General features: G+C 43.2%; 1 protein-coding gene across 1 annotated transcript; it reads left to right on the top strand.

Annotated features, from left to right (window-relative positions):
- The first annotated feature begins 222 nt into the window (after nt 1-222).
- LOC311069380 (prolyl-tRNA synthetase associated domain-containing protein 1-like) lies at nt 223-6,763 on the top strand. The gene is made up of 2 exons (XM_084092486.1): nt 223-359; nt 4,782-6,763. The coding sequence occupies exons 1-2, from the start codon at nt 273-275 to the stop codon at nt 5,208-5,210; spliced, it is 516 nt and encodes a 171-aa protein (XP_083948612.1). The 5' UTR covers nt 223-272; the 3' UTR covers nt 5,211-6,763.
- Nucleotides 6,764-16,446: the final 9,683 nt, after the last annotated feature.

The following is a 16,446-nucleotide window of genomic DNA, read 5'->3' as shown; positions in this document are numbered from 1 at the left end:
ATTGGCTGGGAGAAATCCATGTGCTATTGTGCTTTTACGAGCTCACGGAGAGACATGCAAACGCCATTATGAACGGTCGATTAAGTTACCAAATATAGTTCTTCGCCCGATAAAGGGTTTTAATAAACAAGTCGATGTTCCTTTGCTCAACACCGGTAGCTCCTGACCAATCACAGTAGTTTGGTGTGAGACTGGACCAATCACAGCCCTCGTCTGCTGTAAACCATAAACATTCTGTTCGTGAATCGTGAGTTGAAGCTGTTAAAGTCACGATGGCGTCCGACTCTGATCTGAGGAAAGAGCTGGAAGAGTTTCTCAAGCGTCTGAACATCGACACGACCTGCGTCGAGCACCCAGAGGTGGGAATATAACCCGAGCTAATATAACCCGAGCTAACACGGAAGGGTTTCAATGACACGTGTGTGAGGGACGAATCCGCCACACAAGGCGGAAAAAACATGCTTTTGGAAATCATAATAAGGACATAATTCAAAATTATGACTTAAGTCTTATGAAAAGTCAAAATTAGGACGTAAAAAGAAAATAAATTCGAAAATATGGCATAACTAAGTCAAATATGACATATGAAGTAAAAAAGGCATAAAAAAAGTACATTTCGACTGTTTAATCTAACAACTTGGAATTACAACTTGGTATGTCACAAATTAGACTTCATCTCATCATTTCGACTGAAGTCATAATATTTAATAGACTTTAACGTTACCTTCTCATCTCAATCAACTTAGTATATGAGTTGGTATGTATGACTCATCAAGTATATAACCACACAAACTGTAATCTGATGACTGTAAGAAGGATATTATCAGCATTAAGATGCTCTGTTGTTGTTGTTGTTGTATAAGGGTCAATGACGTGACGCCTAAATTTTCTGTCCGATTGCATTTTTTCAGGCAAAAACGGGTTTAAATGCATAAAAAGATACTGCATATTTGAAGTACCTCTCCCATGTATGTACTCACTTTAACTCATCAAAAAAACTAATTTTTGTTATTTAAAGTGTCAAAACATCATGTGGTGCGACCGTCCGGCCATAACTTCTGTTTTGAAAACGTCTTTGAAATTACTCTGAATTGATTCAAATTTATTTTCTGCACTATTTGGCATGATTTCCAAAATGTTTTGTAATCCTTTAAAAAAATTCATAATATACAAACAAACTTTGTCCGATGATGTCCATTTTATGAAATACCATGTGGTGTGACCATCAAGGAACTACCATTTTAGGACTTTTATGTTGAAAACTATTCAAACACAGGATGTTACATCATATACCAATTTACCAAGGACCCATGGAAGCAGCAAGCAGGTTTGTAATTCTCTCAAATTGGAAAAAAAAATAAACCTCTGTAATGGTTGGTATGTAGTTGCCACATTTGGATGTCATGTGGTATGACCTAAAAAAAAAAATATTAAAGTTATTTCTACAAATATATATTTGTATTATAAATTTCATAGTGACCTTTTTTTGGGAAGCTAGCTTGTTTTGTTTAGGTGGCCAATTCTGTGCCTGTAAATTTTGAATGAATTTGAAAATATCATGTGGTGCGACCAAATATCATGTGGTGCGACCACTGCAGACTGTTTTCCATGATAGATATATGTCCTAGATTGGCAGTTTTATGCTTTTATATTCAATTGACAGTTTATATACAAAAAAATACTTTAATTTAGTATCATTTGGAATAGATTTTTATGCAATTTGGGATATTTTCTTCATATATTTCAAGTTTGTTTACTCTTTGTACAATATGAGAAAAATGCAACAACAAAAAATTAGAGCATGTAATTTCAGTTTAGTAATTATGCATTTATTAGTAGTGTATTTATTATTGCCTATTTATTTATTTAAAACTATTTGAATCTATTTTACCAGATGCCACTGCCAAGCGAAAAAATTCTGTTTTCTATGTGAACATATAGTAAAGTGTAATTTATTCCTGTGATCAAAGCTAAATTTAATCTTCAGCATCTTTAATCCAGTCTTCAGTGTCACATGATCCTTCAGAAATCATTCTAATATGTAACCCTGGACCACAAAACCAGTCACATGGGTCAATTTTTTTTTAATTGAGATTTATACATCATATGAAAGCAGAAAAAATAAGCTTTCCATTGATGTATGGTTTGTTAAGATAGAACAATATTTGGCCGATACAACTGAAAATCTGGAATCTGAGGGTGCAAAAAAATCGAAACATTGAGAAAATCGCCTTTAAAGTTGTCCATTTATGTTTGCGATATTGCTATATTCACTCATCAAAAATAAATATTTTATATATTTATGGTAGGACATTTACAAAATATGAAACATGACCTTTATTTAATATCCTAATGATTTTTGGAATAAAAGAAAAATCGATAATTTTGACCCATACAATGTATTGTTGGCTATTGCCACAAATATATCTTGTGCGACTTGTGACTGTTTTTGTGATCCAGGGTCACTAATGATTTGCTGCTCAAGAAACACTTCTGATTATTATCAATGTTCATATTTTTGTGGAAACTGTGATACATTTTATATGTCAGGATTATTTGATGAATAGAAAGTTCAAAAGAACAGCATTTATTTGAAATAGAATCTTTAGTAACATTATAGCCTAAATATCTTTACTGTCACTTTTTATCAACTCAATGTGTCCTTGATTAATAAAAGTATTAATTACTTAAACTATTGACCCCAAATGTTACCTGTATACAATAATTTTATGAAATAATTTATATCTATAACATTATTATTTGTTAGAAAGAAATTCTAAGTCAAGTTAAAAGAAATGGTGCACTTGTGTTTGTGATGTGATTTTTATAAAAAAAAAGTTTATGTTCAGGAAAATTCTGTGAAATTTGTATGAAATCTGGTTTAAATCAATTTTTTTTTTGTATAAAATGTATTGTTCATTGATCTCTTTAAATAGATTTTTAACTATATAAGGTCTTTGTGTCATTTGGACCGACCACTTATGTGGTGCGACCAATAAAAGCAATCACTGTATTAAATGTAAAATAAAATATCTTATTTCTGTGGCTGAAATATGAATCACTGATACAGTATGCTTTAGTAAATTATATTTTTAAAACATTTATATCAGTTTTATGTGATTTACAGGAAAAGTAAGTCTGTTAACTAGATTTAAGAAGGCAACTCAGAAATTATAGAACAAAAAACAAGATCATTATTTACAAAAACTCAAAAGAAATGCAAAACTTGGTTTCTAAACACTTCAATTACTAAGAACTTATAAAAAAAAATGTTTAAGCATGTTAAGGAAATTAATTAATTTTAAGATAAATCATGGTCGCACCACATGACATTTTTTAAGGCTATGGACAATTCATCTAGATGAAAAAACACCAAAATCACTTAAATTAATTTTTTTAAATGAATTTAGGTGTACACAACATCCTTAATGTTTGAACAATTGCAACAGGTATTTTTTTTTTTGTATTTTAAAATTGACCTGTCGAAAATCCTTATACGTCACTAACCCATAAATGATGGCTAGAAGCTGAATTTGATAACAGACCCACTACAGGGCGTCCGGTGAGAGACTTTCACCAGAGATGATCAATAAATGACTAAATAAATTCTGCTTTGCATGTGTGTGTGGTTTTCTATAAAATAATTAAAGATATAAGAAAAATAGATAAGTATAAACACCAATAACAAATAATAATAGTATTCACAATAAACATAGTAACAGTAATCTCCACTTGGAATATTAAATAACAATGATTAATACAGTACAATAGGAAAAACAAATGTGCCATTATATGGAAAAGTGCTAGAAATGATTAATACTGTCGGCTGATACTCCGCATTAGTGCGCATGCGCCCAAAGAGTGCTTTATAAGTGAGAGATATATTAAATAGACCATATCATGAATGGCACTTAGATTATGTCTTCTAAATATAACAATGATATCCGTGGGGAAACTAGTATGTAAATATACATACGAACATCTTTACGAGCTAGTTCGTATTGTCATTCGCATGTAGGGCTGGGCGATATATCGCATGACATTGTTATGCGCATCTCGTCAGTAAAGCCGGTTCCTTGATTACTAGTAAATCGCCATCACCTGCTTTCAGATGGAGCGGCATTTACTACACAGAGCCGTAGTTCACTGACAAGCTGAGCCATATCGCATTAATTATCGCAGGCGACACGTCCGTGATAATTAATGTGATATATCGCCCAGCCCTATTCGCATACATTAACTTTTACACACGCGGGGCTATTCAAACGTTCATAAACAAAGTAGAGAACAACGTAAACCGACTGCTACTTACTCTACAGACACGCACACGACTTTAGCAAAGATAAACCGCTACATTACAGCTTGCATCCGTCCGCTTCCCTGATTGGTCAGACTCGGTTCAGACTCGGTTCAGTGGCGCTTCCCTGATTGGTCAGACTCGGTTCAGTGGCGCTTCCCTGATTGGTCAGACTCTGTTCAGTGGCGCTTCCCTGATTGGTCAGACTCGGTTCAGTGGCGCTTCCCTGATTGGTCAGACTCGGTTCAGACTCGGTTCAGTGGCGCTTCCCTGATTGGTCAGACTCGGTTCAGACTCGGTTCAGTGGCGCTTCCCTGATTGGTCAGACTCGGTTCAGTGGGCGGGAGCGCTGACCTGCACGTTTTTTCTGCGGCGCTGATTACGCATATAGAAAGGGAAACTACGGTAAGACCCTTGGAATGAACCCTGATAGTGGCCTTTTTACAGTTGTTGTTGTTGTTGTTGTTGTTGTTGTTGTTGTTAGGTGTTTACGGTGGAGGAGATGATGCCTCATGTGGCTCACCTGAGCGGCGCGGTCACCAAGAACCTGTTCCTGAAGGACAAGCGCAGGAAGAGCCTGTGGCTGCTGAGCGTGCGGCACGACCGGCGGCTGGACCTGGGCGAGGTGTCGCGGCGTCTGGGCCTCGGCGGGGGGAACCTGCGGCTGGCGGACGAGGCTCTGCTGCTGGAGACGCTGCGGGTGCGGCAGGGCTGCGTGACGCCGCTCGCGCTCTTCTGCGACTCCGCCCGGAGCGTGACGGTGGTGCTGGACCGAGACCTGACCCACGGCGCACACCAGCGCCTCTACTTCCACCCCATGACCAACAGCGCCACCATGGGGCTCAAGCCCGACGACCTGCTGCGCTTCCTGAGGGAGACGGACCACGAGCCCGTCCTGCTGAGCCTCGACTGACCCTGATTACAGATCTGATCAAAACTATTTTACTCAAAACATTTATTTTCTAAATGTCGATAAAAAACGATTGTGAAATGACGGCGTTTCCATGAACCGATGTCATGCGACTAAAACGTAATTATTTCCTCCCACAATAAGTCATTCCAAACATCATGGCGACGGATGTTAGCAGGTTTATGCATATCTCAGCCGCTGCACTAGCCATTCCTATTAATGGAAGGAGACGTACGCGTGTTATCCAGCAGTAATGTCCAGGAGAGACTCTTACACTGAGAGCGGCTCATATGAGGAGTTTCTGGGAGATTCTCCTCATCTCTGCTTCAAGCTCTTGATAAACTGTGGCATTTCTTTGTTGTTTAGAATCCAGTATTCCCGTAATACTAAAGCTTTTATAAGTTTAATAAAGAACTAATAAAGTCTCGTCTTCTGTCCGAACATACCGTGCCTTCTTTAAAGAATGATCATGTGACTTTTACGTACGTCGGGTGACTGTAAATGTGCAAAAACTGTTTCTATTGCAGTTTTGCAAAATATTCCTTTTTCGAATTGCCTGAAAAACCTCCTCATGTGAACGTAAAAGCTTTTTAGCGCTATATGGGAGATTTCCCGAAATGTACGTGTTTCCATTGGGTGTTTTTTCAGTTTGAAGGGTGAAGGAAACGCGGCTATTGACCGCTGGTCACGTGACACACTAATTACATTATTACCATTACTGCTGGTCACATGACGTGGGTCTCATTCTGGACAACTTTACTGTATTTCCCACATTGAAATATTTTACAGTCACCAGGACGCATTCCTCAATATTCAGGCCAGTTCTTCAGAACTCTTCTCACGGTTCTCCAATCTCGGCTCTGCTACATGGGCGGAGGGATTAGCGCAACACTCTGAGAACTCTCTGCTCCTCACCACGGGGCTTCTCAGGCGCTGCGCTAATCCCTCCGCAGAAGTAGCAGTGCTTCGCCCTCTGAGAATATAGTTCCCAGTATACGGTTAGGAGATGACTGTGTCTCATGTGACCTTGTTATTCGTACACGCTGTGACTATACACATCTACGGAGCCCCCCTAGTCCCACTTTGTCAAAAAATTTATTATAACCATCTCGTGGCTTCAAGTATCTTGTGGGACTAGGGGGGCTCCGTACAAATCATAACATGTAAATAAGAAAATGTTGGCGTTATTTTGTCACTTATTGGGAGCAGTATGCTAGCTGGAGCCGTTTACCTCCAGTCTTTGTGCTAAGCTAGGCTAGCGGTGGGTGCGTCAGACAGAGTTAGAAGGGTGTGTGTGGACTCGTCTAACTCTGGGGGATACGGCGAATAAGCTGAAGTCCCAAAAAGTCGGCGTGTTCCTTTAACTATCCCTTTAAAAGCGGTGTACCTGTAAAGTGCTGGTGTACTGGACATGCAGTGTTCCTAAATGAAATGTTTTTTTGTGATGTTTTTCTAAATACACAATAGTGTAATTGATTAATTTTTTTTTTTTTGACAAAAACATTGTTTGGATTGATTTGCAGTTATTCTGAAGTTGCATTATAATATTAATTACCTGTAAATTTATATACTGTAATAACTACATATATAAATATAATATTATCATTATTAGTCATTTGAAAATTATATTTAGCAATAATGTATCAATATAGATATTACAGTACAATACTGTATAATTACAGCAGAAGCAGAAACATTACGAAAAATACAGTAAAGTACTGTTTTACAGTTTACAGTACTGATCTTGTGTACTGTAAATCAACCTTGCTGCCAGTCCTGTACTGTAAAAAGACAAGAGAATCATTAACAGTGCGTTTGTCATGTTCTGGTCTTCTTCTGTTTGCACTCGTGTGGGAAACACCAGCCAGAAACTCACAGTGGAGGAGATCAGCAGACGACAGTTCATCGCGTCAAATTACTTTATTAACAGAGGAATGAAGCAGTGAGAGACGATCACACAGGAAACACTGCTGTCCTTGAGCTCTCTTGTGGCACACACACACACACACACACACAGTCTCATACTCACTCATACACACACACACTCACACACACACTCATACACTCACACAAACACACACACACATACACTCACTTGCATACAAACACACTCACACAAACACACTCGTACACACGCACACACTCATACACTCACTTGCATACAAACACACTCATATACACACACGCACACACTCATACACTCACTTGCATACAAACACACACATGCACTTCTTGTTTTGGTGTTTGTAAAGGTTGTGTGTGTTTGCAGTGATTCAGCTCCACATTTCTCAGTGTTCGAGGATCTCGTGACGTTCGGCCCGTGAAGCTCAGCAGCAGCCGTGTGTTAAACACACTCACACACACACACACACACAGAGTCAAACACACTCTTTAACACACACTCGTTCGGCCTCACTCTTTTGTTAAGGAATCCTTTTGGGTCCTTGATTCAAGGAAAAAGAAGGACATTTCTTTATTTTCATTTCTGAGGGGTCCATGATTAGAAAAAGAGCGGGAAACAGACGGTGTTCCTCATGGCAGGAGAACTGTGCCGGTCTTCAGACGGTGTTTCTGTGATGGAGAATAAGAGATAAAGACATGAGAACCCGAGGAAGAGCTTCGTCTGCGCTCATCGCCAGGAAACGCTGCCGCTCAACGACAAACTGCTAATGCTAATACCTTAAACACCTTTACTGTGAACTGTGGGAAAAGTGGGAGAGTTGGTCTAATAAAAGTGTGTCTTTCACTCTTTCTGCAGTGCTGTAACCTTCCTAATGTAGCCTATATCCCAACAATATTTAGGGCCAGATTTACTAACAGCTCGCTCCAGTGCTAACCCTCTTTCGGCGTTAGCTGGAGCTGGGGAGGGAGGAGGGTGATGCGCTCCGACAGCTGCTGATAATACTGGAGGAGCTTATATATGAATACAGTGATAGCCTCGTATTCCTGTAGGTAGACGTGGATCAGCTGATGCGAGCTTGACTAACGGGATCTGCCAGAACTGACGCTATGCTTGATGTTTCTGCGGCTGACCTTATTGCATACGCATTGTTGGAGATTCCCTTTCAGACGCAGTATTCATGGGAGGAGAGTATTTACAAGAATCACGCAAGGTGATTTACTTAGCCGACTCCGTGTTACGAATATGGTAGAACTATCAATTCTAACACTAAAGATTGCTTTATCAATAATCTTCCTGATCAGTTTGATCTCCTCAGCATCCCAGAAGGCTTAGAAGAACTCGATATTGCGCAAAAATGGAGCGAAACTGGAAGAAAACAAAACTAGAGGTATTTCGCATCTCATGGAAGGAGAGCTCGATTACTTACAGAGAGGCTTTAAAAGCTGCTAGATCTGCTTATTTTTCAACCCTATTAGAAGAAAATAAACAAAAGCCTAGGTATTTATTTGAAACAGTGGCTAAACTAACAAATAATAAAGCTTCAAGCCCAGACGTATCCAAGCAGCACAGCAGTAATGACTTTATGTACTTCTTTACTTACAAGATTGATCATATTAGAGAGAAGATTATAACTATGCAGCCGTCTAATACAGTATCGCGTCAGGGAGAGCGTCAGGGAGAGCCTCAGGGAGAGCGTCAGGGAGAGCCTCAGGGAGAGCGTCAGGGAGAGCGTCAGGGAGTGCCTCAGGGAGAGCCTCAGGGAGAGCCTCAGGGAGAGCGTCAGGGAGAGCGTCAGGGAGAGCCTCAGGGAGAGCGTCAGGGAGAGCGTCAGGGAGTGCCTCAGGGAGAGCGTCAGGGAGAGCCTCAGGGAGAGCGTCAGGGAGAGCGTCAGGGAGTGCCTCAGGGAGAGCGTCAGGGAGAGCCTCAGGGAGAGCCTCAGGGAGAGCCTCAGGGAGAGCGTCAGGGAGAGCCTCAGGGAGAGCGTCAGGGAGAGCGTCAGGGAGAGCGTCAGGGAGTGCCTCAGGGAGAGCGTCAGGGAGAGCCTCAGGGAGAGCGTCAGGGAGAGCCTCGGAGAGCGTCAGGGAGAGCCTCGGAGAGCGTCAGGGAGAGCCTCAGGGAGAGCGTCAGGGAGAGCGTCAGGGAGAGCCTCAGGGAGTGCGTCAGGGAGAGCGTCAGGGAGAGCCTCAGGGAGAGCCTCAGGGAGAGCGTCAGGGAGAGCCTCAGGGAGAGCGTCAGGGAGAGCCTCAGGGAGAGCCTCAGGGAGAGCGTCAGGGAGAGCCTCGGAGAGCGTCAGGGAGTGCGTCAGGGAGAGCCTCAGGGAGAGCCTCAGGGAGAGCGTCAGGGAGTGCGTCAGGGAGAGCCTCAGGGAGAGCGTCAGGGAGAGCGTCAGGGAGAGCCTCAGGGAGAGCGTCAGGGAGAGCGTCAGGGAGAGCGTCAGGGAGTGCCTCAGGGAGAGCGTCAGGGAGAGCCTCAGGGAGAGCGTCAGGGAGAGCCTCGGAGAGCGTCAGGGAGAGCCTCAGGGAGAGCGTCAGGGAGAGCGTCAGGGAGAGCCTCAGGGAGTGCGTCAGGGAGAGCGTCAGGGAGAGCGTCAGGGAGTGCGTCAGGGAGAGCCTCAGGGAGAGCCTCAGGGAGAGCGTCAGGGAGTGCGTCAGGGAGAGCGTCAGGGAGAGCCTATTAGAAGAAAATAAACAAAAGCCTAGGTATTTATTTGAAACAGTGGCTAAACTAACGAATAATAAAGCTTCAAGCCCAGACGTATCCAAGCAGCACAGCAGTAATGACTTTATGAACTTCTTTACTTACAAGATTGATAATATTAGAGAGAAGATTATAACTATGCAGCTGTCTAATACAGTATCGCGTCAGGGAGAGCGTCAGGGAGAGCCTCAGGGAGAGCCTCAGGGAGAGCGTCAGGGAGAGCGTCAGGGAGAGCGTCAGGGAGTGCCTCAGGGAGAGCCTCAGGGAGAGCGTCAGGGAGTGCCTCAGGGAGAGCGTCAGGGAGAGCGTCAGGGAGAGCGTCAGGGAGTGCCTCAGGGAGAGCCTCAGGGAGAGCGTCAGGGAGAGCGTCAGGGAGTGCCTCAGGGAGTGCCTCAGGGAGAGCGTCAGGGAGAGCGTCAGGGAGAGCCTCAGGGAGAACGTCAGGGAGTGCCTCAGGGAGAGCCTCAGGGAGAGCGTCAGGGAGAGCGTCAGGGAGTGCCTCAGGGAGTGCCTCAGGGAGAGCCTCAGGGAGAGCGTCAGGGAGTGCCTCAGGGAGAGCCTCAGGGAGAGCGTCAGGGAGAGCGTCAGGGAGAGCCTCAGGGAGAGCCTCAGGGAGAGCGTCAGGGAGAGCCTCAGGGAGAGCGTCAGGGAGAGCCTCAGGGAGAGCGTCAGGGAGAGCCTCAGGGAGAGCGTCAGGGAGAGCCTCAGGGAGAGCGTCAGGGAGAGCGTCAGGGAGTGCCTCAGGGAGAGCTTCAGGGAGAGCCTCAGGGAGAGCCTCAGGGAGAGCGTCAGGGAGTGCGTCAGGGAGAGCGTCAGGGAGAGCGTCAGGGAGTGCGTCAGGGAGAGCGTCAGGGAGAGCCTCAGGGAGAGCCTCAGGGAGAGCCTCAGGGAGAGCGTCAGGGAGAGCGTCAGGGAGTGCCTCAGGGAGAGCGTCAGGGAGAGCCTCAGGGAGAGCGTCAGGGAGAGCCTCAGGGAGAGCGTCAGGGAGAGCGTCAGGGAGTGCCTCAGGGAGAGCTTCAGGGAGAGCCTCAGGGAGAGCCTCAGGGAGAGCGTCAGGGAGTGCGTCAGGGAGAGCGTCAGGGAGAGCGTCAGGGAGTGCGTCAGGGAGAGCGTCAGGGAGAGCCTCAGGGAGAGCCTCAGGGAGAGCGTCAGGGAGTGCCTCAGGGAGAGCGTCAGGGAGAGCCTCAGGGAGAGCCTCAGGGAGAGCCTCAGGGAGAGCGTGAGGGAGAGCGTCAGGGAGTGCCTCAGGGAGAGCGTTAGGGAGAGCGTCAGGGAGAGCGTCAGGGAGAGCGTCAGGGAGTGCCTCAGGGAGAGCCTCAGGGAGAGCGTCAGGGAGAGCGTCAGGGAGTGCGTCAGGGAGTGCCTCAGGGAGAGAATTCGTCATTTTGCGTCATTGTCGGAGGAAGTGTAAGAGGGGGGGATTTCTGTTGAGACTACAAGCACTAGTTCCTCATCTCTCCAATCTTTCCCAGGGGCGGGACCCGCTCACGCTACAGACCTATTACAGATCAGTGGGTGGGACTTTACTCTCTGAAACTGAAAGCAATATCCTCCATCTTGTTTGAAGCTAAGCTAACAGGCGCTGTGGAGACAGATGTAAAGTTATGACAATAGCGGAGGAGAGTACTCAATATGATATAGAAGAAGAGGATTTCGGAAGTCTGATGCTTGAATCAGGTGTTTGTGGCTACCTCTACAAGCCGCATTATAGCGAAGAGCAGCCGAGGCAGAAGACCTGCCTGCCGCGGACGAGGAGCCCAGACTGGCTCGAATTAGGGCGGACTGGTGGCGCCGGTGATCTCACTATGCAACTACGAACACAGAGATAGAGTCCGTCTGCGGCAAAGAATTTCAACGATGACAATTTCGCCTGGACGAAATCTCTGAATCAGACGAGGACACGGACGTTTGTGTTGTGAACTATCCTAGTTTCGCACCGCATATGTTCTGACTGAACATCCAGGTACCATGCAATAATTCACCTTTTCGAAAGAAATACAAACGAGGAGTAATGCACTAATGAGTTCGCCAACTAACTAGACATTTTGTGTGAAATGAATTTCAAGCTCTGGTGGTAGCTAGCCTTGTAGATGGAAGAGTGATTTCTCTTATATGCAGATATGCGCTGTTCTGGATTAGTGGGAGTGGCTTGCGGAGCTGTGCAATGTGGTGCATTGTGGGAGTTGTTGTCTTTCATACAAATGCGTCCTGAAGTTATTTTTTGTCTTTCCTCGGTCACGAAGGCACCAAATTCAAAATTTATTTTACATTTCGATTACATATATGACCCACTTTCAATAAAAAACAATGTTCCTATGGGTGGAATGCCCCTTTAAATGTCTGAAACCTAAAATAAACATTATGTGGTTAAAAACACTGAATAGTTGTGATATACGACAGCTCTGAGTGCGTCCGTCTCTGGCTCAGCGCTGCAGTATTCTCCTGCTCTCTCTGTAAAGCTGCTGTGAAACACTCTGTACTGTAGAAAGCGCTGTATAAATAAATGTATAGTGTCTCAATCTACATTATATTCACACTGCTGTTTTAGAAAGCCAAACAATAAGAATATAATAATAATGATTGTATATTATTTCTAAGACAGTAATAGCCTTTATATTGTAAAACAAATGCACTCTAAAATAAATGAAAATGAATATTTCATAAGTATATAATTTTACTATGACACAGCAAGGAAATTCCTTTACTACTTCATTTGCAATAGATAAAGTTAGGGGCTGCGTTTATAGATTTATTAAATTCCTTTGGGGTCAAGCAAAACGTCACCGGACCAACTCATCGTCTTAATCACACACTCGATTTAATTATATCATATGGAACCGATCCAACCGATATAGATATCATTCCACAAAGTGATGATATCACTGACCATTACTTGGTAACTTGCATATTACGTATTGCTGAAATATGTCATGCTGCGCCGCGTTATCGACCAGGCAGATCAATCCTTCCATCCACCATAGATAATTTCTCAAATTGCTTATCTAATCTGTCTCAGCTGCTGCCTGAACCCAAACAAACAGAGGAACTAGAGGAACTAACTAGCACTATGAGCACCATTCTCTCTAGAACATTGGATGTTGTTGCACCCATTAAATTAAAAAAGGTCAGAGAGAAAATGAAAGCACCATGGTACAATAATACTACGCATGTTCTAAAGAGAGAAACCCGTAATTTAGAGCGTAAATGGAAACAAACTAATTTAGAGGTCTTTAGAATCGCGTGGAAAGACAGTATGTCACGTTATAAAAAGGCCCTAAAAGCGGCCAGGGCTGAGCACCTCCGCAAACTAATAGAAAATAACCAAAACAATCCTAGGTTTTTATTTAACACCGTGGCTAGACTAACAAATAAACAGACGTCACCCGAACAAAATATCCCGTTACAGTTTAGTAGTAATGATTGACTGGTTTAGATCATACTTATCTGACCGCTACCATTTTGTCTATTTAAATGGAGAAAAATCGATCATAACTCCAGTAAACTATGGAGTGCCGCAGGGATCTGTGTTAGGCCCTCTATTATTCTCAATATATATGATGCCACTTGGAAATATTATAAGGAAACATGGAATTAGTTTCCATTGTTATGCTGATGACACTCAAATATATATTTCATCACGGCCGGATGAAAACGCTAAATTATCCAAATTGACAGAGTGTGTTAAAGATATAAAAGATTGGATGACGCGTAATTTTCTTTTATTAAATCCAGACAAGACAGAGGTAATACTTATCGGTTCAAAAAACCGCCCACAGAACCTCTCACAATACAACTTTGACATAGTAGGATGTCCTGTTACTTTATCCTCTACAGTAAAAGACCTGGGTGTTATACTAGATTGTAGCCTGTCTTTTGAAAATCATATTTCGTATGTTACAAAAACAGCCTTTTTCCACCTTAGAAACATTGCTAAGCTACGTAATATGCTATCAGTTTCTGATGCAGAAAAGTTAGTTCATGCATTCATGACCTCGAGACTAGATTACTGTAATGCTTTATTAGCCGGTTGTCCTGCATCCTCAATAAACAAGCTACAGTTAGTCCAAAATGCTGCTGCTAGAGTTCTTACTAGATCAAGAAAATATGATCATATAACACCGATTTTATCATCACTGCATTGGTTACCTATAAAGTTCCGTATTAATTACAAGGTATTGCTACTGACTTATAAAGCCCTAAACGGCTTAGCTCCAGTCTATTTAACGGATCTTCTATCGCCCTATAATCCATCGCGCTCTTTAAGATCACTAAATTTGAGGCTTTTGGTCATACCTAGGATATCCAGATCCACCAAAGGAGGGAGAGCATTTTCACATTTGGCTCCGAAACTCTGGAATAGTCTTCCTGATACGGTTCGTTGCTCAGACTCGCTCTCCCAGTTTAAAACTAGATTAAAGACGCATCTTTTCGGCCAGGCATTCATATAATATTGTTAATCTTACAATTCATAAAATATTGTTAAATCTTACAGTTCAAACTACAATCCGGCCTCTAGTTCATAAATGCCAGAGGAGAACTGGCCCCCGACTGAGCCTGGGTTCTTCCAAGGTTTTTTTTTTTCTCCATTAGGTCACCTGATGGAGTTTTTTCGGTTCCTTGCCACTGTTGCCTTTGGCTTGCTCAGTTGGGGATATTTAATTTTATTCTATCAATCAATATATTCCACTAGAAACAAACCTTGTTGTATTATTTTATTTTAATTTAATACTGTGAAGCTGCTTTGATACAATCTGTATTGTGAAAAGCACTATACAAATATACTTGATTTGATTTGATTTGATAAAGTCTAAAGCTTTTAGACGCACAGCTCTGAGACGCGCAGCGCACACACACTCGTCTACACACACACTCGTCTACACTTCTGCAATCTCATGTAGTGTGATGAGGGCACACAAGCCTGTCCACACCTTCCATAGTAGTTCATTTAACAGATATTTTGCCAAAGAAATAGTACAAAACAACACTAGAGACATTTGATGTAATTATGAGAAGTTTTGGGTTGCTTATGAAAGTCTAGATAATCAATAGGAAGCTGGAGATTCAGTGGAGACGCATGACTTTATTTCTTCTACAGAACATAATAAAAGAGCGTTGGGAAGCCTGAGACATCTCCCAAAATACCATCTGTTTTAAAGATGAAGAAAAGTCACAAAGATTTGAACACATGAGGGTGAGTACATGATGACAGACGTTCACTGGGGACACTATCACTGATCTCCTGCATGGACACCATTATATGAGCACTGAGCGGGACGATGACATCACGGTTTACTGCAGAGCGGCTGTAAATGAACTGAAATAATAGCTAATGATTTTTACAACAGAAATGAACCATCACTGAACTTAAGCTGGACTATGACACTGTGTTCTTCTAGATCTGCTTGTACAGTGGAAACACACGTTGTTGCATGATCTTCCCGTTATCACTGTGAAGCGGCAGAATGGTCATTTCTCCTGAATCATCACTGCTGTCGCTCGAGACGGTCAAAGCCTCCAGGGGCTCGAGGTGGAGGAACAAGATCATTAAAAACAAAACATCCAGTGATGTGGAGAAAGTGCAGGCCGGTTCTGTCTGGCTTCATGTTCACCTGATGAAGCGTCTCCCCGTGAGCTCAGACACACACTGCCTTCTGCTGTTACAACTCTTATCATACAGAGTCTTCTCTACGACTGGCTGCTTCAAGACTGTCACCAACTCCACGTCATCACAGCGCCTGTGCAGGGCATCAGCATCTGCTCTCGGAGAGCTTTAGATAAAGAGCAAACACACCTCTGGAGTTCACAGATCTGAGTGTGTCGAGCCGCTCCAACTAAACCTGAAGCACTGCAAGTATTAATGTTGCTTGTGTGTAAATGTGCTGTAGATCATCAGGTCTGAGGTTTAGAAGGTCCCAGAGGACGGTTTGGTGTTGCCTTTTATTCTCAGTGTGGTGCTGTAAAGTTTTTTGTATTTTGTAAAATTTGTATTTGGTAACTGGAGCCTGCAAATAATGCCATTAAACATGTTTAAAACACCAGCTGTACGTTGTTTACACACTAATTTGAAGATTCAATGATGAATATGTTTGATTGATGATATTTAATACCAGATCCCGGTTATCCCGTTTAATTACTGTTATTAACACAGACTTAAGATGTACAAAGACCACTCAGGGCTGCCGAGGGTGCGCTCACATTACTCATGCACGAGTCCCGCCTGTGAATAACGCCGCTGGGGCTGATGGGTAGCCATCACATCACTGCACGTCACTGGATAAAAGAGAAGCAGCTCATGTTCAAAGTGGAACTTCGACACGGTGTCTTGGATTGGCGCTCTAGGGAACACCATCAGCGAGAGCTCTGTTCTGCTTTCTTCTCTCCTGAGGGATGAGGATCTAACGTTTCCTCAGCTCTGGAAGCGGGCCAGCGGGATCGGTCTCGGAGACGTAGGCGGAGCTGTGGGAGTCTGATAGGGTTGGTTCTCTTCTGGACTTCTCATGCTAGCTCTGTTCCTAATGTTGGGTCAGGAAGGGTTATGGCTAACTCTGAGGAATCAGATGCTGAGAGAGTTGAGGCAGGTGTTATTAAAACAATAATCTGCTTCCTCCACTGCCCCGCATTTGAGTTTGGGAGCCTTAT

The sequence above is a fragment of the Abramis brama genome (genome assembly GCF_963993115.1).
Source record: "Abramis brama genome assembly, chromosome: 19".
In the NCBI taxonomy this organism is placed as follows: Eukaryota; Metazoa; Chordata; class Actinopteri; order Cypriniformes; family Leuciscidae; genus Abramis; species Abramis brama.
Note: the sequence above shows the minus strand (reverse complement) of the source record. Positions and strands in the feature narration are given on the sequence as shown.